The 20,081-nt window shown below is 56.0% G+C and overlaps 1 protein-coding gene across 1 annotated transcript; it reads left to right on the forward strand.

The window, feature by feature from the left end:
- The first annotated feature begins 6,127 nt into the window (after positions 1-6,127).
- On the forward strand, positions 6,128-19,233 carry EPHB3 (EPH receptor B3). Its single transcript, XM_062499407.1, has 15 exons — positions 6,128-6,192; positions 6,560-7,232; positions 14,377-14,532; positions 14,684-15,019; positions 15,805-15,929; positions 16,085-16,253; positions 16,351-16,456; positions 16,825-16,922; positions 17,090-17,212; positions 17,310-17,557; positions 17,800-18,015; positions 18,107-18,256; positions 18,349-18,542; positions 18,714-18,869; positions 19,125-19,233. The coding sequence occupies exons 1-15, from the start codon at positions 6,136-6,138 to the stop codon at positions 19,231-19,233; spliced, it is 2,916 nt and encodes a 971-aa protein (XP_062355391.1). The 5' UTR covers positions 6,128-6,135.
- Positions 19,234-20,081: the final 848 nt, after the last annotated feature.

Genomic DNA, 20,081 nt, shown 5'->3' on the forward strand with positions numbered 1-20,081 from the left:
AATTGGAGTTTTCAGCTCTGCTGTGAGTTTACCATGGTGCTGGCAGGGCTGGAACTGGCAGTGGTGAATGATGCCAGGACTGGCAGTGCTGCCCACCCTGGCTGGGCTCTCTGGGCAGGGTCTACCTGTCTTGGTGTATGCATGCACCCTGAGTGCGCAGAGGGGCCTTAATCTCAGTTGGGACCTCTGGGCCCTGCCATAATGCAGAAATAATGAGTCTATTATTAAGTGCCCACAGTACTTCTTCACTCCGGTGGCTCTCCTCCAGCAGCAGGCAGAACCTGCCCCGCTTGAAGTGGATGTGTCATCATTTGCCTCAGCAAATCTGATCCCCTTTGATGATGGGCCAAACGCCCTTGGCATGAAGGGCCACAGCTGTGATACAGGCCCCTTTTTTTCCTTTCTTCCCTTCCTCTCTTTCCTTTGTTCCTGGTTCGTTGACAATTCGCTGGCTTGCCTCGAACCTGGGACAAGTGGATGTAGCGGGACTGGGTGGTCAGAGCCCCTGTGCCTCCCTGGAGAGGGATGGGGTGGGGGGCCAGCTCCCATGGCAGCCTGGCGTCTCCCCCCTCAGCATTGGGGAGCAGCAGGCGCCCTGCTCGTCATAAGGACAGGTTCCCAGCGTGGGCGGTGATAGGGAGTGCTCCAGCCCTTCCCTTGGGCTGAACCGCACTGCCTGGCCTGCCCGGCCTGACAGTCTGGGAGGGTAAGGGTGGGACCAGCACAGCCCCCTGGCCTTTTGCTGGGCACCAGGGTAGGCAGGAGTGCTGGGGGTCCCTGGAACAGATGGGATTCCTGAGGAAGGATGAGGGCGTGTGAGTTGTGAAGCATGCTGGCAGTGCTGCCAGCCCCATATCTGCAGAGAGAACTAGCAGACAGTGCCTGCTGGAACCTTCCCCAGGCTCCCAAACCCCATGCCTGGCACCTCCATCATGGGTACCTCTTGACCACCAAGGGTGCCTGCTGGTTCCCTGCCTGATGCCTCCCATGCTGGCTGCAGCCTTCCTCCCTGCTCTCCTGGTTCTTGACTGCATCAGCAAGAGCCTCTCCTCCCTGCAGTGCAGCTCTGGCATGAGGGGCTGCCAAGTGCCAAAACCTCCCAGTACACCACCTCCTGTGCTCCAAAGCTGCTGTCTGTGGTGTGCTCCATCCATGGAGCACGTGGGCTGAGCAGGACAGGAGAGCTTCCTTCCTTAATGCAGGCAGCATGTGGAGTCCCCTTGGAGCAGGGACATCTCCTGCCTGGGAGGAGGATGGCTACAGGGTTTAGCTGGGGTCAGAGGAGGAAGAATCCTCCTGCAGGAGGAGGAGGAGGGATCTGGGTGAGCCACATGCTTCAAGAAAACGTGTTGCAGGGTCTCCCAGACCTGACGCGCTCACAGGGCGCTCCTGTGGCTCAGCTTTTGTGTATGGAACGCTTGTCAGCGGGAAAAGTGCAACCTCAGGTTCTCTCCCACAGGCAGCTCTTTGTTCCCAGATAAAGGACCTTACACCAAAGGCCCTTTGTGCCGCTGCTCAGAACAGTGCTGGAATTAATTGTACCGATAGGTGCTTGAATGGGGAGCACGCAAGGCCACTCACTCCTGGTGTAATTATCTTCAAAACTGAGAGAGAAATTAAAACATGCAGAGATGCCCCTTTTGGTGGCTCTTTGACTAGCAGGCAGTCTCCAAGATTAAAAGTGCATCCCTAAACAAGCTAGCTTTCCTTCCAGAGGAGAAAAGCATGGCAGAGAGGGGAAGAGGCATCTGGCACCACCATGGCAGAAGTCAAGCCATGTCCTGGGGCAAATGGCCCAGCCATTTATGGTGTGTACAGGAGCTCAGTGTGGGACAAGTGGCCACATAAGGCTGTTCTGCACCACTTGCCCCATGCTGAGCTCCTGCAGACATGGTACCATGGTGTGTGTAGCTCACAGAGAGCATGGGCACATTGCAGAACAGGTTCCTCTGTTTGCAGCAGGGCTGCGTGGGTGTCTTTACTAACTTTTCGCCCTTGCCTTCTTCCAGGATGCTCTGGACTTGCATGAGCTGCCTTCTCATCGGGCCTAAGAGCTGGCATCCCTGTATTGCCAGAGTATCCTGGTAAAAGCCATCCGTCCACATACTCAAAGGAGAGAATGTTCAAAGTGGAGCTTATTGGTGGAGACGACTGAGTCTTCCCCAGTGGCTTCATCTTGAAAGAATTTTGATATTTCCCCCCCTTTTTTGGCTCAGCCATCGCTGCCGCGCGCGTCTGCCGCTCAACAGTGCGAGACGGGCTCTCTGGGCCTCTTAAGGGGGGAGTTCAAACGTTTTCGCTGGCCTCAGACCATGCATGCTGCATTCCTGAGCCTCAGCACCGGGAGAAAGAGGTCCCCAGCTCCAGATGGGTCCTTGCCAGGGCTTCAAACACCTAGTGAACTGCTGGGGACTCTGTGGAGGTGATGGAAGGGGCTGCTGGTAGGGGACTGCTACTCTTTGCAGCTCAGGATATGCTTGGGAGGAGACGTGCAGGGCAGGGAGGAGGCAGCCATAATGATGCTCGCAGCCCTGTCCAAGGAGTAAGAATCTTTCCCTGTACTGGGATCCCACTCTGCCATGGAACTCTTGCTTCTATGTGGAGTCAACCCTGGCTAGCTGCACCTCCTGAGCATAGTGAGGCTGCTGCTCCATCCCTTGCTTTTGCCCAGCTGAAGGTAAGGAGAGGACAACTCCCAGCACTGTAGACAGTGATAAAGCAAGCCTTAGGGTGACTTCTCCAAGCTGGTGAAATTGGGAGCCAATTTCCCGTTGACTAATGGGACCAGGCTCTTGCTGTGGTGTGCGGGATTGAAGTGGCTTTGACTCACTCTTCAGCCAGCCCTGACGCCGTTCACGTCCCTCCACAGCACCTGCAAACCTGAACTGCGCCAGGAAATCACCAGTGACACCTCTCAACCCCCTTTGGCACCATGGGCTGGAGGGAGAGAGCAGCTGCTTGATCCTGGACCACTGAAGCCCAGTGCTTGGGCTCCCCACTCCAGGACACACATGCCCTTACATGGGGGGGGCATTGCTTGGTGTGCCCCAGTGGTTTTGGGAGAGAGGACAGGTTTAGGGCCAGGCCACAGTGACAGCTCTGTGGCACCTTTAAAGGCTGAGAGCAGTTTCTGCGACTCAGCTCAGCTCGTGTCACCAGCCCCTGGACCGCACAACACAGAAGCCCACAGGGCCTTCCACTCACAACCTTCACAATGGCAGTCTGCAAGGGTCTGGGAGGTTCCACTGACCCCACCTGGGTCACTCCCATGGCTGCAGGAAACCCCCTCTGGCCTCTGTGCTTAGCCTGTTTCCTTTAGCTGAGCTGCTCAGTGATTTTTTTATTATTTCCCCTCCCCGCTCTCTGTGTGGTTTACGTGGCTCTCACACCAACAGCCGGCTTGGCTCTGTCAGTTTTTTCCCTCCTCTGTTGGTCAGATGGCAGATGCTGCCAAATTAGGATGCAGGCAGCAAGTCTCCTGTCCAAGCTGAGGTTCTGCCTACGGCCAACACTTGAGGGGAAGGACAGTGCTGGAGGGGACAGCTGCCATGACAAGGGCTTCCTACATGGGGCCTGCTGCTGTGCAGGAGAGTTCCTGCATACTCTGGACAGGTTTGGAAAGCAAACCCCTACCGTGGTCTGGTCAGTCCAAGCTATGCTGTGGCTTGCCACAGCATCCTTGTGTCGCTCTATTTGCGGGCACACCCTGCCACCCAGATCCCCAACTACCCAGCCTGACTCACCACCACAGCCGCTCATCCATCAGCAGCCCCAGCCCTGAGAACGCAAGGCATCCCTTCCCTGCTCGTCCTGCAGAAACATCCCCCAGCTGGCCATGCCGGCAGCGAGGCCCTGCATTGGCTGGACCTGCACAGAGTATCTGCACTGGGAGTTGGCAGCTCTGCAGTGTGAACACTGAGCACACGCTTGGCTCTGCTCACCGCCAGTACGGCGTGTCTAGGCCCTCACAGCACCACTGTGCCCTTATTAGGACAGCCAGCACAGGGCCTGTCACTCGCAGAGGTGTGGGCAGCCCCCTTCTGGAACCTGCTCCCCCATTATCTGGCACTGCCCGCCTGCCCTGGCAGCCCCTCCATGCAGGGGTCTGGGAAGCACAGCAGCATCTCCAGTGGTCTTGTGGCCATGTGGAGCTGTGCCTGGGATCCTGCTGAGGTTCAGTAACTGATGGTGTGGGAAATGGGAAGGGAGAAATGGTGGCTTGCTGGGCAGGTAGTGCCATGGGATTGAGCAGAAGCTGCCTTATGGGTGCACAGTGCCCATCCTCTGTCCCGCCCCTCCTGCATTACCTGCGTGACAGAGCACTTCCTTCTTTCCCTCTGTTTTGCCAGATGCCCCTAGTTTGTGTTCAGCAAATAACCACTGCCCATAACCATCTCTACACTGGTGTCTGTTGTAGATGCTGCCCCTCTACACCTCTCCTGATGGGGAGCTAGCACCACAAGATGTTTTCCTCCCTCTGTCCCCAGTGCCGTATCCACTGCTAGTGCCACCAGCCCACGATAGGACTGTTTGTGTTTGCTCTGGGCGAGCAGCCTGGGCAAGAAGCGAACTTGCTGGTCCAGCTAGGAACCAGGCAAGCCACAAGGCAGGTCAGAGAGCCCACATGTCCCCAGATGTGCTTGTTTATCTGTGCCATGGTGGCACCCACAGCCTGTGCTCCCAACCTGCCTGTGGGTGCTAGCCTGGGAGCTGCTGGCGGGTCTCCCTGGGGTGGGACGCGGGAAGAAGGTGTTTACCTCCAGTCGGGCTTCATCCGAAACCCTGCAATGTGTGAATGCTTCCTCCTCCACACTTCCTCTCTGACTGGGTCAGCTTGGGGTTTTCCTGAGGTGGAAGGAAAGAAGCTGAAAATCCCTCTTGCTGTGGGGCTGAGCCATGGTGCACATCTGAGTTGACCTGGCACATCTTTGTGCCCCAGCCGGTGACAGTGAGCAGTTCCCAGCACGCTGCTGGGACTAGGAGAGCCAGGCTCCCTGCTCTTCATCTTAAGCCTGGGTGGACTAAGAAGTGGACGGATGGATGGGCAGCCCTTGGGGAGCTGCGTGGGGTTTGGGATGGGGCCATACTTGTGGCTGGGGAGAGGGATACCCTCATCAGGGAGGTGTTCTGGCACTGGTCCTGGGTCCTGCTCAGTGCAAGCAGCAGAGACCCCTGAGCACACCAGAGTCCATTTGCACCCCTCTTCTGCCAAATCCCCCTTGGGTAGAAGAAGGTCCAGAGGACCCCAGGGTGCTGGGGTGCCTGGTCCCCTCCAGCAGCATAAGGGGCATCTCTGGAGCAGGGCTCAAAGGGCCAGCAGCTCACAGAGGGGCCATTGGCCCCTGAGCACATCAGTGTGCTCTCATCCTTGTGTTTCACTCCTGGATTTTGCGCGTGGTGCTCGCGCGGAGCCACGCGGCTCTGCCTGGGATTAGCGACAGCTGCCTGCAATTGCAGCTCTTCCCAGACAAGCGTCTCGCTCCCCCAAGGCTGGGGCTGGGGCTGTTTGGGGAATGCTGCCGGGGTGGTTTGTCTTGTAGTCTGCTCCAGGAATGTTGGCCAGACGGTCAAATTCTTCTCCCCTCTTGTAAAATGAGTGATGTGGGGCGTCTCTGGGAGAGCAGCCTGCCAGTCCCTCCTCCTCTGGATAAACCTGCCTGGCCCGCACCGCCCTGTCATGGGAACGGGCCCTTTCAACCCCAGCCACAGTAAATACGCACCCTGCCAAAACAGAGGGGGAGGGTGTGGACAGGGGCGCCCGGTCTTCCTCCTTTGGCACCCCCTGCACTGCCTGGGGGGCACATTTGGCTGTGCTAGTGGCTGGGAATGGCAGCTTGTCCCCATCTCCCTCTTGCCACCTGGCCAGATCCTCATCCTGCTGCTTGCCTGCTCCAGCACAGCTCTCCAGGGACGCCTCGCTCTTCCTGTTCTCTTGACAGGAGAAGAGAAATCTGGAGTCTGTCTGCACCGCTCCCCCCTCCTCCCACCATGTCTCACCCCCCAAGTTGCTGTTTTCCACAGAAATGTCAGGCTCAGCTCTCCTCTCCCCCACTTCTCTTGGTTTTTTCCCCCTCTAATCTTGACCTTCATCTCCAATTACTTTTTTCTCTCCTTCCTTTCCCTCCAGAGACCCTAATGGACACGAAGTGGGTGACCTCTGAGTTGGCATGGACAACTCATCCAGAGACAGGGGTAAGTTTGGAACCAGCCCTGGTTCTGACCTCCAAAGAGCAGAGCTGGCCCTGGCCCCATGGGAATCATTGCTCACCCATGCATTTGTGAAGCTGGCTCCATCTTTCTCCTTCCCTCCTGTGCATATCCTCACCTCATGGAACCATCTCCTCTTGACTCCATGCCAGTGGAGTGGGAGTGCCATGGTCCCTGGCCTGGGTTGCTCTTAGTCACCTTGATGACCAGGAGGGTTGTGATGGGTGGAGGTGCAGCTGCTGCTCTTCCCTGTTGACTGGTGCCTGTTCCCCCGCACCCTGTGCCCTGCACGATGTGTCCACAGCACTGATGTCCTTGGGTGGGGATCTAACCCTTTCCCTCTCAATCACAGTGGGAAGAAGTCAGTGGTTATGACGAGGCCATGAACCCTATCCGCACGTACCAGGTCTGCAATGTACGGGAGGCCAACCAGAACAACTGGCTTCGTACCAAATTCATCCAGCGCCAGGATGTCCAGCGTGTCTACGTGGAGCTGAAGTTCACTGTGCGGGACTGCAACAGCATCCCCAACATCCCTGGTTCCTGCAAAGAGACGTTCAACCTCTTCTATTATGAGTCAGATACGGATTCTGCCTCTGCAAACAGCCCTTTCTGGATGGAGAACCCCTATATCAAAGTGGATACAATTGCCCCAGATGAGAGCTTCTCCAAGCTGGAGTCTGGCCGCGTGAACACCAAGGTGCGCAGCTTTGGCCCTCTCTCCAAGAATGGTTTTTACCTTGCTTTCCAAGACCTGGGAGCCTGCATGTCCCTCATCTCCGTCCGGGCTTTCTACAAGAAATGCTCCAACACCATTGCTGGCTTTGCTATCTTCCCAGAGACTTTAACAGGGGCTGAGCCCACTTCCCTGGTCATTGCACCGGGCACCTGCATCCCCAATGCAGTGGAGGTGTCTGTGCCCCTAAAGCTGTACTGCAATGGTGATGGCGAGTGGATGGTACCCGTGGGAGCATGTACGTGTGCTGCCGGATATGAGCCCACCATGAAGGATACCCAGTGCCAAGGTATGTGCATGGCAGTGTGATCATGGCTTTTGTCCCCATGGGTCCGTTGATGTGAAGGAGGTGGTTTTGCGCTGAGCTCAGTCTGGTTTTGGAGGCTTTTCCCTGATGAGTGAACAGGGTGATATCTCAGAGGACTGGTCTGCAGTTTGTCTCCAAAGCCTTAAAATCTCTGTGGTCAGGACTTGTGCAGCATCTGCTGGGACCCACTGGTGAGCAACCACTAGTGCTAACCTCCGTGGGATGCATCTCCTTGCACAGAGCTGGAGCTCAAGGCATGGTCCTCAGCAGGTATCCAGAACATTTAATCCCTTGAGCATTACCAAAATCTCTCATCTCTGCTGCCGTATCCAGCATCTTCCCTCTCTCCCTCCTGCAGTGCTCATGGCTGGGACGAGTGATTGTTCTTGGCAAGTGTGATTTCACGCTGCTTGTGCGGAGGCACTCGGAAGCCCTGGTGGTGAGCAGGGCTCCGCTATGAGAGAAGCTATGTTAATGCATGCTCCCCCTGCCAGTGATGAAAGCTTGCAGCAGGGATGGTAGGGACCAGCACGAAGGCAGGGGATCTGAAGCTCCTTGTTCTTGCTGGAAGGGAAGGAAACATATCCTGCTGGAGATGTTGGGGATGGAGAGCCACCCTAGCAGCAGCATAGCTCTGTGTATGTCCTGTAGTTGCCATGCTCTCCCACAATAGCCTTGGTGTTGCTGTTTAACCCCAGTTTGGGTGTGTTGATAAGGAAAAATCTGTCTGGATGAATGTTCTACCCCCTTGGAGTGATTTTTTTTCTTGGGAGCTGTCTCTGGCAGGTAGGACCCTGGCCTGGGGTGGCTGGGATTTAGGACAGAAAGGTTGCCGTTCCCCTTGGCTGCAGGTATTGTACAGGGAGTGGGATGCTGGCTGAGTCCCCAGCACTGCATGCCTTGTGCTCACCAATGACTGGATGCTTGGCTCTGGCCCTTTGCTCTTGGCAGGCACCATGTGATTTGGGATGGCCTGTGACGTGGGGCTTGGGCCAAGCTGGCCTCCCCGTTGGCTCTGGGAGCAGCGCAGCTGACAGCCATACTGCTGTGGCTAGTTAGGGAGAGGTCAGTCTCCACAGGGCCTCAGCTCTGCTGGGGATCCAGAGCCTCCAGGACCATCAGTGCCAGCACAGCTCTGACTTCAGTGCCACAGCCTCCTGCATCAGTCTTGTGAGCAGCTAATCTGGCTCCTCCTGAGCAGGTAGACAAGAGTGCCAAGCATCCGTCTGCACTTTAAACTGCACTGAGGTCCATGCTCCTGGGGAGCTGCTTTCCTTCTTGCTTGGACTGGGAGATCTTAGACCACGCATGATGTTGACTCTTTCCCAGCAGAGATTGGGGTTTGGGCACAAGTTGACACAGTTTCCAGCTTGTACCAGGGCTGTGCTGAGAGGGGGCATCCCAAGGCAGGACAGATCTCCTCAGATTAGGCTCTGGAGCCTGGGACAAGGTCCCATCTCCACATCCCCAAGCTGGACAGACCCCCATTTGGCAGCTTTCCCAGCGCCTTTGATTTCCCACCAAGCCGCAGCTTCTGCTGCAGCAGGCAGGGAAGCCACGCTGGGACATGGGCACGTCTCCATCCGGCAGCCTGCCTTCTTGCTGGGCAGAAGCGGTGGTGTCCTCACGTTTCTCTGGGAAAGTTGCTCTGCAACATTGTAGGATCAGATTTTCCGCCATACGATTGTGTGTTTTAAGTGGAAACAGCTGAAGAAGGGCTGGGAGAAGCCGGAGCTGCAGCTCCTTTTCTTTTCTTGGCTGGATGCTCCCTTATCCCATTTCCACAGTCCAGCACCACCGAGAAGTCTCTGAGCCCATGTCATGGGCAGCAGTGTGGATGCAGCCCCTCAAAGCTGGGGTTTCATCGCTCCCACCCCAGGGAGCCTGCATGGGCTTCACTGTGCGGGTGAGCAGCGCTCCAGAGTGCCAGATGGCATTTTAATATATAACAATACCCTGTTACTGCTTAGATGGGATAAGCCCTGTTGTAAATCTCCCCCTTTTCCCAGACTTTCAGTGGCCTTTGAAGACCTCCTCCTCCTCCTCTTTATCTCCATCCAGAGCCAAGATTAGAGCTCGCATTCAGACCTGTTACAATGCAGCTTGTATCCCGGTCCCTCGGGAGCAGAGGGCTCATCCTGCCTGACTGAGGACAGTTTCTTTGGCATGCTTTGTAAGATGATACGCCAGGCTGGTACCTGGCGCCCTACTCCTGAGTTGCCACAGCATTGATTTGGCATCTCATTCTCAGCCTCATTATCTTTATTTAATTAGCACATGGCCCTTCTGGGGGTTGTGCTGCTTCCCACACACTCCCTGCCACGCAGAGCTGCAGAGGCAGCTCTTGGAGGACAAGGAGGAGCTGCTGGCTAGGGAGGGGAGCAAGGGCTCCCACGTGCCTCCCATGGGCTGGGGTGCACTGCATTCACACCCCAGGCTCTGCAGCCCCTGGGGTTTAGCCTTTCCCCCAGCCCCATCCTTTCTCCTTTTGGTTAGGAGGCACCCAAACACTTCAGGGGATTTGATATCAAGGGGCTCCTCAAAAATGCTCCTGGGCATGTGCTCCATGATGGATTTGTTGGGATTTGCACCCCTTGTGTTGCTCGCTTCACACAATGACAGAAAGGCTGCTGTGCCAGGGTGAGCAGTGAGCTCCCTCCTTGCACATCCCCTCTGTTCATTGGAGAGCCCTGGAGGAGGACCACAGTGCCCCCAGAGCCTGCACCCCACTTGGGAGGACAGCTGAGTCTGTGCGGTACCCAAACCATAGGACCACTGGAGGTGAGAACGTCCAGCATGACACCACACCTTCGTGAGACCCATTTCTAGTCTTCTTTTCTCGTGGCACCAGGCACTGGATGTTTGGGTACAATCAGTAGGTGAGTGCAGGTCAGGCTGGGGCCAAAATCAGAATTTTTGCAAAAATAAATTTCCCTTGCAATCAGTGACTAATGAAAGCATCACCCTGAATTAAATAAAAAAAAATTGCTAAGCAAGCATTGCACTTGCCAACTGTTTGCAGCTTTGCATTGCAACATGGGCTTGCTGCATGAAACCCAGGAAGTGAAACTGCCTGGATTAATTGCCCGGGATTCCAGATCAAAGGCAGCAGCAGGGAAGGCAGGGAGAGCTGCCGGTTTACAGCCAGGCAGCTCCACAATGGGTTACTTGTAACACAGTCGAGGAAATCTGCCCCTGCCATCCTGCCTGTGACCCGCTGTGGTTCAAGAGGCAGCTTTGCTTATTGAATTTTTTTTTTCCTTTTCTTAAAAAAAGGACAAAAATTGTTTTCCTACTTGTTCTTTGGATGCTACTTCAAACTCTCAAGGGTTGTTCCCCTTCTCTCCCTTCAGATTTACTCCATTCACTTTTGGACTGCACTAGTGTGAAATATTTTCACCCAAAGAGTGATTATTTTCCTTTTTTTTAAATAACTGCCTTTTAAGAGAGACTTAAAAACAGAGTTACCGCCTTGGCTGTAGCCAGGCTGTTGCTTCCATAGCTCTGCTCCATCTGTAGCCACTTAAAACAGCGAGAGGGAGCGAGCTGTGCAGGTTCATAAAGCACAGATCGTCCCGAACAAACCTGACTGCTGCCTCTAAAGAAATTACAGGGTTGATGGGCAAAGGGATATGATCAGTTTAATTTATCTAGGCTCAGGCGAGGCATCCTGCTTCAGTCCTGCAGGGAGCAAAATGGCTGGAAGGATGCTGGAATATTGTAGTGTGAGTGGGAAGCAGTCAAATGTGAAACATGGTAGTTTGGGGCTGGTTTTTCCCAATGTGTCATGGCTATCCCTGTCTTCCCCAGGGAAGGGGACCCCAAAGTTTTGGGGATGTATGCATAGTTCATTGCTGCTTGCCTGTATCCCATGCAATAATGAAGGCTGCCTACAGGATGAGTCACTGCTCTCTGCTGCTGCCAGAAGGGTGTTATTTTGGTGTTTTTTTCACCTCCCTTCCTTGAACTTTATTCACCAGGGCGGGGATTGTATTTGGGAATAGTACCTTCCTCTTCCCCTAGCTCTGTGCTGCAGCTCTTTGAGACAGGATCAGGCCCTGGAGGTGGGAGGCTGATGAAAATCCTGGAGGGGCTGCCAGAAGCAGCCCAATGGCCAGGTTTGCCATGCCAGGTGTGTGATGGATGCCCCATAGGGGACGCAGGGGCAACTTTACAGCAGGGCTCTGTTACTGTCCTCCTCCCTCCCACACCCCACACAAATCCCCTCTGTGGCTGATCTCCGCTGTCAGGCCAGACTGCCTCTCCCTCCCATCAAACCAGCAGCTCCTCTTCAGACTGGGGAGCTCCGCTTCAGTTCCCTGACCTGTTATCCTGTGGTTGTCACTGACTGTCATGTTCTCCCCAGAGGTGACCGCAACACAGCACCAGGAGATGTGATCTGTGTGCAGAGGTTCAGAGTTGTTGTTTTATTTGAGGACACTTCAGCAGGAAAAGTGCTTATGCAAAGCTCTCGGTAGGGAAAAAGGAGCCTGGCTTCCCAGCTCCAACTGGATGGAGTCACGTTCCCACTCCAGAGCTCCCAGGCTCGTTCCGCAGCGTGCCGGCCAAGACAGTGGTTGTTGTACAGGCAGTTTCTTGCAGAGAAGAGATGACACAGCGGCTTATCCACCAGGGACCTGGGATCAGCTTTCAGCTTGGTTAGTGCCTTCAAATGTGGCGGCTGAGAGCTGTCACACTGCCACCGAGGTCTTTATGCTCTGATTTATTAAGCAGAGTTGGAAACTTAAACACTGGAGTGCATCTGGGCCCCGGTGCCTCTGCTGCTCTTCCACTCCTTAACAGGGCTGGTTCGTGGCTTGTCCCACTCCTGCCAGGGTGGCACGAGGATGCAAAGAAAAGACCTTCATCCCTTGTGCCTGCACTGGGGGCTCCTTAGGGGGTGGCAGGCAGCTGCTGAAGGACAGCTCTGCCTGTCCCTTCCTCCTGTGTCTGGGAGACCACTATCACCTCCGTGCCTGTAACCCACTGGGCACCAGCTGGCACTTCATGTGCAGGAGACCAGGTGCCCTCATCCTTCCTGCATCCTTTGCAAGCACCTGGCTGTCCTTGGCTGCCATGCCATGCTTGGGCTGTCAGCTTCATACAAGCTCTGGTTGCTCCAGCTTCACTCTCCCCCCAACAAGCCTTTTCAGGGGGTTTTGTCCCTGATGGATCTGGGCTCCTCTCCATAACCAAAGCATGTTTGGCAGCTTTCTGAGCCCAGAGCGTTCCTGTCCAAGAGGTTTCAGTCATCTCTCATTCCTCAATAATCTGGTTCCTTATGTGTGAATCTGCATCCACCCAGTTTGAACCGCCCGGGACTCCAGCCGGGGTGGGTCTGCCTATGCCAAGTTGCTCTGCGACCTCTGGGCCTCTGCTGTCCACATAAAGACACATTTTCTGGTGGCCTGGTTGTCACAGGCTGGGGAGACGGAAGGCCTGGACCTGCTGGCTTCCCATTTCTTGCCAAGGAGCAGATCTGTGTACTCCTTTGCCTTCCAGCCTGCACAGTTGGGACAGGCAAAGCTTTCATTTTCAAAGGGAAGGCCCAGAGGCTGGGTGAACTCAGGTCAAGGAGCTAGAGTCAGTTGAACCATGTAGTCAGTCCTGTTTTGACCAAAGCAGAGTCTCATTGCTGGGAGGTTTGCACCCTGGGAACAGGAAGCAGCTCCTGACACCCATCCAGACAGAGGGGCTGGAGAACAGGCAGTTGTCTCTGTGAGGGACTGCTCTCACATCCCCCTGGCCAGAAGCACTGCGCTGGAGCGGGACTTCTTTCTCCCTTATGGTTGCTGCTGCCTGGTGCCCAGACAAACCACAGACCCAAGACAGCACCTGGAGCTGTGTGTGGGTCCCTGCGGGGCCAGCACAGCAGCGTGTGACTCACAGCACTCCACACCCGTGTGGGGCTGCAACCAGCCAGAAAACTTCCACAGAGGGTGTTGGGAGATGCCTCATACCAGGAAACTTCCACTTGCCGCAGCCTGGTGAAGCACCAGGAAACCTCCTCCTGTTTTCAGGATGATGTGTGACAGGCGTGGGAGGTGGGAGGGTTACTTGCCCTCGGAGCTTCCCTAACGTGGTGGAGCAAGGAGGATGTGCCCTTCTTCGGGCCGTCAGTGCTGATGCTACTCTGGCTGTGGCAAGCAGGGTGATGCCGAAGCAGGGCTGGCACCACTGGGTCTCTCACCTCATCCAGCTGCAAGCACCAAGCACAGAATCTACTTCCTTGGGCAGCAGTGTGATAAACTGGGCTATTTTGAGGTGTGGGGCAGGTTCCCGAGGCCACTCTGCTCCTCGGCTCAAGTGCTGTTAATTCTTTCACGTGCCCCTCATTACAAATAAACACCTTGTGGTGCCAATCAGGCCATATCCCAGGACTTGTGGCTCCTTGAAGGACCCTGATCGGAAGCAGAGGAGGGAGGTGGCAGTGATGCTGAAGCAGCTCTTCAGCCAAGGACCTGCAGGAATGTTTTCATCTCGCTCAGAACTCCACTTGAGCTGACCTTATGAGGTCCCACCGCCCCGGGACTGAGAAGTGGCTCAAGAGCCTGAGGCGGAAGGTTTGGGGCTGAGTGGCTCATTTTGTGTGGTGGAGGCCTCTTGCAGGGACTGCTGCAGACAGGGCTGAGGGATTCTTTCCTTCCCAGCCTTATTTCCCCAGAGGATGGACCTGGCACTGAAGGTTGCCAGGCCTGGAAACCAGCAGTGCCTTCCTCCATGGAAGGGAGCATGCTAAGACCCTTGGGAAGGTCAGTGAAGAAACAAAACTGAGGAATGGAGCTCCCGAATGGACCTGCCCTGTTCCCCCGTACTGCTGGTGGTGACCAACTCATCCCACTTCCAATTACCTCGGGCCTGCTGCTGGAGCACAGCATTTCCTGCCAGAGCTGTGCCTGAGCCGTCTGGTGCTTCCAGCAGCCCACTCTTCTCACCCTTCCCAGCCATGCATCAGCCTGGGCATGGCTGATTTTGTGGTGGAAAGGCTTGTAGGAGGCCTGAGGTCTTCAAGCCACTGATCAAAGATTTGACAGGGCAGCAAGGAAGGGTCTACCCAGCTATGGTGGGAGCTGTTAATGTTTTCTGGGGTCGCTTTATAACTCAGGTCTGTTTTTCTTTCCTCCAGCATGCGGCCCAGGTACCTTCAAGTCTAAGCAGGGGGAAGGTCCCTGCTCTCCCTGCCCTCCCAATAGCCGGACCACCTCTGGAGCAGCAATGGTCTGCACCTGTCGAAACGGCTTTTTCCGGGCAGACACAGACCCTGCAGACAGCGCCTGCACCAGTGAGTCCTGCTCTGGGCAAGGAGGGGAAGCAAGGGAAGCTGTGGAGGTAGTGGGGGATCTGTGTCTGGGATGGAGGTATGGGCTGTGCCCATGCCAGGGGTGAGCTGGACATGAAGACGCACCACCTCTGCCCCTCACATTTCCCTGCAGGTGTCCCCTCAGCCCCCCGCAATGTCATCTCCAACGTGAACGAGACGTCGCTGGTGCTGGAGTGGAGCGAGCCGCAGGACACGGGCGGGCGGGATGACCTGCTCTACAACGTCATCTGCAAGAAGTGCAGCGTGGAGCGGCGCCTGTGCACCCGCTGCGACGACAACGTCGAGTTCGTGCCGCGCCAGCTCGGCCTCACTGAGCGTCGCATCTACATCAGCAACCTGATGGCCCACACCCAGTACACCTTCGAGATTCAGGCTGTGAACGGCATCTCCAACAAGAGTCCCTACCCTCCCCATTTTGCCTCTGTCAACATCACCACCAACCAAGCAGGTCAGTGGAGCCACCAGGGAGCAGGGGCTGTATTTCTTCCACAGAGCGGAGTGGAGCAGAGATTTCTTTCTGACAGCCTGGGAGGCTGCAGTCCTTTGTGATGGTGCCTAACTGGTTCTCTGGGCCTGCATCTAATCCCTTGGGAAAACTGTCTCCTCTGTTTAAAACATGTCCCTAGAGGAGATGAGATCAGAATGCATGCAAGTAGGGAAGACTAGGGCTGGCAGATGCTCCGGAGAGCTCTGGGTCTCCTAGACCTACCCCAGAGATACTGTGCCTGCTGCGAGAGGAGGAGGAAGGAAATGAGATTTCTCTCCTGTGTGCCTGGGAAGGCTCAGCACCAGCCCAAGCCTTTGCAGGCAGCCAAGTCCTCTGCCGTTCCCCCCTTCCTCCTGCTCTGGCCCTGCTCCAGCATGCTGGTAATCTCCAGCCACTGCACACTGATCTGATTTCATGGGGCTTGCTGCTGGGGTGGAGCACAGAGCTCCTGGCAAGTGGAGGAGGGGAGGAAGCCCCAGTTTGGGCTGGCAGGGCCCTTCCCCACACCAGTTTGCAGCTAGGCAAGGGGTGAAGCATGACTCCAGTGCTATTTCTGAGGTTCCCCTTGGTGTTGAGGTCACACCTTCTTATGAAGACTTGGGGGAGGCCAGTCTCAAAGTTTTTCCACACCTTTCCCCCAAAATTATTGAAGCAGGTCGCAGGCAGAGCATCCCCTACACTGTGTGGGATGGTGGAGGAGGAAGCCTGGCACAGGTGGCTCATTCCTTCCCTGCCCTCCTTTCTAGCCCCATCTGCCGTGCCGACGATGCACCTGCACAGCAGCACCGGGAACAGCATGACATTGTCATGGACTCCCCCAGAGAGACCCAACGGCATCATTCTGGACTATGAGATCAAGTACTCAGAGAAGGTAAAGCAGGAACAGCCTTTTCCATCCTCCAGTCCTTCTAGTTGGCCATCAGCACCATGGCATAAGGGGTCTCTGCAAACATGGTACCTGGGGGATGTGGGAGCTAGCAAATGGAGGGTGGCTTCACAGAGGTGACACCCACATCTCCCCTACAGCAAGGCCAGAATGATGGTATCGCCAACACAGTCACCAGCCAGAAGAACTCGGTGCGGCTGGACGGGCTGAAGGCCAATGCTCGATACATGGTGCAGGTCCGGGCACGCACCGTGGCGGGATATGGCCGCTACAGCCTCCCCACGGAGTTCCAGACAACTGCGGAGGGCGGTAGGTACCAGCTCTGGGCTATTTCCATCCCCCCTGCGTGCTCCCCTGCGTGCTTCTTTCCCAGCTTGACTTGGATTACTGCCTGTCCCTCCATCAGGTTCCACCAGCAAGACCTTCCAGGAGCTGCCTCTGATCGTGGGTTCGGCCACTGCAGGGCTGTTGTTCGTCATCGTGGTTGTGGTGATTGCTATTGTCTGCTTCAGGTATTGGCTTTTCAGGGAAGAGGGCTTCAAAGCTGGGTTTGGGGGCTGGTCACATCAGCCACAGAGCTTTCCCTGTCACCTGTGGGCAGAGCTCTGGCAACTCCAGTCACAGAGTGAAGGACTGGATGGGCCACATGTGTGTCCCAGAGCAGGAGTCCCTGTGGGAGGACTGTACCTCTGCTTCCCCAGTACGACCTGGGCTCTGCCCAGTCTCCTGCCATGCACGCAGCACAACTAGGCCATCTCCTTCCATTGCACTTTGGGTGGAGGGATGGCTCTGCACACAGGCTGCCAGGGGGAAGGCTGTCTGGCATAGGCTGTCTGTGCTGGGATTTGGAAGTTGGCAGTGAATGTCTTTGCCCCATCAGGAAAGGGATGGTTACTGAACACCTCCTCTCGTCTCCTTTGGGCAGGAAGCAGCGCAACAGCACCGACCCTGAGTACACAGAGAAGCTGCAGCAATATGGTGAGTGTGAGAGCCCAGCAAATGGACTCTGCCTGCCCTTTCCCAATTCCTGTCCCATGGAATGGGGCCGCCTTTGCTAACAAGGGGTGGGCTGACAGCCAGCCAAATGGCTTTGGCATATGTCACCCTTGCTGCGTCCCTCCTGGTGATGGCTTCTGCCCTTGCAGTTACCCCTGGGATGAAAGTGTACATTGACCCCTTCACCTATGAGGACCCAAACGAAGCTGTCCGGGAATTCGCCAAAGAGATTGACATTTCCTGTGTGAAAATTGAGGAGGTCATTGGAGCAGGCAAGTCCTGGGACTGGGCATAGCAGGTGCTGAGACTACAGCCTCTCACCATGTCCTGTGGTTCACTGTGCTGTTCCACTCTCTCCTTCCTCTACAGGCGAGTTTGGTGAGGTGTGCCGTGGGCGCCTGAAGCTGCCTGGCCGCCGTGAGATCTTCGTGGCCATCAAGACACTGAAGGTGGGCTACACGGAGCGGCAGCGGCGGGACTTCCTGAGCGAAGCCAGCATCATGGGCCAGTTTGACCACCCCAACATCATCCATCTGGAGGGAGTGGTGACCAAGAGCCGTCCTGTCATGATCATCACAGAATTCATGGAGAACTGTGCGCTTGACTCCTTCCTCCGGGTGAGCATCCATCCCTTTCTGCCCTGGGCTGGGCGCTGCAGTGCATGGGGGGTGGCAGCTCTGAGCCCTTCTCCATCTGTCTACATTCTCATGCTGGTGTCCCCATGGTTGAGCTCTTCACAGACATCATGAGTGGGAGAGGAGGGGTGGCTCTATAGAGGAGGAAGGTGATGGCAGCACATTGGGATCTTTCCTCAATCTGTTCAGGGTGTTGCAAACCACTCTGATCTCTCCTCTGGCAGTTGAATGATGGGCAGTTCACAGTCATCCAGCTGGTGGGAATGATGCGAGGCATTGCTGCTGGCATGAAGTACCTTTCAGAGATGAACTACGTGCATCGGGATCTGGCCGCCCGCAACATTCTAGTCAACAGCAACTTGGTCTGCAAAGTATCTGACTTTGGGCTCTCTCGCTTTCTGGAGGATGACCCAGCTGACCCCACCTACACCAGCTCCCTGGTATGGGACACTCAGGAGGGATCCACTGATCTGGGGGTGGGGGGAGACACCTCAGTTATGCACTAAATCATGGAGCTGTGTATCTATGCAGGGGGGCAAGATCCCAATCAGATGGACAGCTCCTGAGGCCATCGCCTACCGCAAATTCACTTCAGCCAGCGACGTGTGGAGCTATGGCATCGTCATGTGGGAAGTGATGTCCTATGGGGAGCGACCTTACTGGGACATGTCCAACCAGGATGTAAGTGCTCTCTGGGGAGTAGGGAACTGGGAGCTGTAGGCTGCCTATGGGAGCCCAAGTGGCTCACAGCCTGCCTTTGCCTCTCTCTGCAGGTGATCAATGCCGTGGAGCAGGATTACCGCCTGCCACCCCCCATGGACTGCCCCACTGCACTGCACCAGCTGATGCTGGACTGCTGGGTGCGGGACCGCAACCTAAGGCCCAAATTTGCACAGATCGTCAACACGTTGGACAAGCTCATCCGCAATGCTGCCAGCCTGAAGGTCATCGCCAGCGTCCAGTCTGGGTCAGTGACATCCTTGTTTCCAGCCAGCACTTACCCAGTTCCAAGGAGCAGTGGAGTGGCTGGGAACAGAGCTGGGGGGGGGGGGGGGCAGGGGATAAGAGATATCCCTTGCTTCCAGTCACATCTCTTCATCCCCTGTTCCCTGTGACCTGTGTCTCTCTTGCCCTTTAGCATTTCCCAACCACTCCTGGACCGCACTGTCCCAGATTACACCACCTTCACCACCGTGGGAGACTGGCTGGATGCCATCAAAATGGGACGGTACAAGGAGAACTTTGTCAATGCTGGGTTTGCCTCCTTCGACCTGGTGGCACAGATGACTGCGGAGTAAGTCCCTGCTTGGAGGGGAGGAGGGAGAAGACTGGGGCTAGAGCTGCTTCACACTGGCCCTTGCCTATCTGACAGTCACCCTCTCCCACGTGGGTGCGTGGTGGTTAGGATTCAGCATCCAGTCCCCTCTGGTGTTAGAGGGAGCCCTGGAGCTTGGCAGAGGGCTGTAATGATGGATAGGTCCCTTGCCCTACTGGGGCAGGGCCACATGTTGATGTTGCTGGGGGCTGAGTCTTCACCTTTTCCTTGCAGGGACCTGCTGAGGATAGGGGTGACGCTAGCAGGGCACCAGAAGAAGATCCTGAGCAGCATTCAGGACATGAGGCTGCAGATGAACCAGACGCTCCCAGTGCAGGTTTGACCACAGGGGACTCTGCATTGGAACGGACCAAGGGAACCTGCCAAAAAGGTTCAGTTTGCGGTGCAGCCCAGCTTCCTGTTTTCCCCTCCACATGGCGCTCCTCTGCCTCGGACGGTCGCCTGGGACGGGATGGGACGGGACACCCTTCCCTGGATCGAAGGCAGTCATGCTGAGAGGGAGCCCAGCTTCTCGTCCCGTGTCCTGGAATGGCGAGGCAGCAACACATCTTCATATTGAAGATGGATTATGGGACAGAGATGGCACATCCCACTTCCCACCCTGTCTTGGTGCTCATCAGTTTGAAGAGTTGTTCTGCTTCTTGGATTTCTTTTCACCCTCTTTTCCCCCCAGTCCTCACTTCCCTCACCTCCCTGAGGCCACAGACTGTTGACCCGTCCACTGAGTCCGTCAGACACGTCCAAAGCCTTCCCTAACTCTGTTCCCCATATGGAAGCAGCTGGGGGAGGCCGAGCCAGCGACAGGGCTGGGGCCACCAGCCCCAGACAATCACTCCTCTCCTCCAGCCCTGGCAAGCCCTCCACCCAAGGGCCTGCACTGGAACGTGTCCAAAGGGAAGGCTTCGCTCCCTTTCTTGGCTTTGCACGCCAGAACCCGAATCCGATTTACTATGCAGGGAGTTAGGCAAAAAAAAAAAAAAAAAAGGAAAAAAAAAGAGATATATTAAGAAAAGATAAGAGGGAGCAGAAAGGGGAGGGAGGGGGACCAGGTGCCCAGCTCCTCATCTCTTACCCTCTTGGTTCTCCTGGCCGGCTCTGGACTGCAGAGCGAGGCCATCAGCACGTTTGCACAGGGACCCTCCGCCCCCGGACCGACGGCAGCCGTGCTCC

The sequence above is a fragment of the Cinclus cinclus genome, chromosome 10, assembly GCF_963662255.1.
Source record: "Cinclus cinclus chromosome 10, bCinCin1.1, whole genome shotgun sequence".
NCBI classification, from domain to species: domain Eukaryota; kingdom Metazoa; phylum Chordata; class Aves; order Passeriformes; family Cinclidae; genus Cinclus; species Cinclus cinclus.

What these genes read in the sequence shown, in the direction of transcription:
- EPHB3 (XM_062499407.1), top strand. Translation starts at nt 6,136, where the DNA reads ATGGACACGAAGTGGGTGACCTCTGAGTTGGCATGGACAACTCATCCA. An exon ending in GGGACATGTCCAACCAGGAT is followed by an intron (nt 18,257 to 18,348) that starts GTAAGTGCTCTC and finishes CTCTCTCTGCAG; the next exon opens with GTGATCAATGCCGTGGAGCA. An exon ending in ATCGCCAGCGTCCAGTCTGG is followed by an intron (nt 18,543 to 18,713) that starts GTCAGTGACATC and finishes CTTGCCCTTTAG; the next exon opens with CATTTCCCAACCACTCCTGG.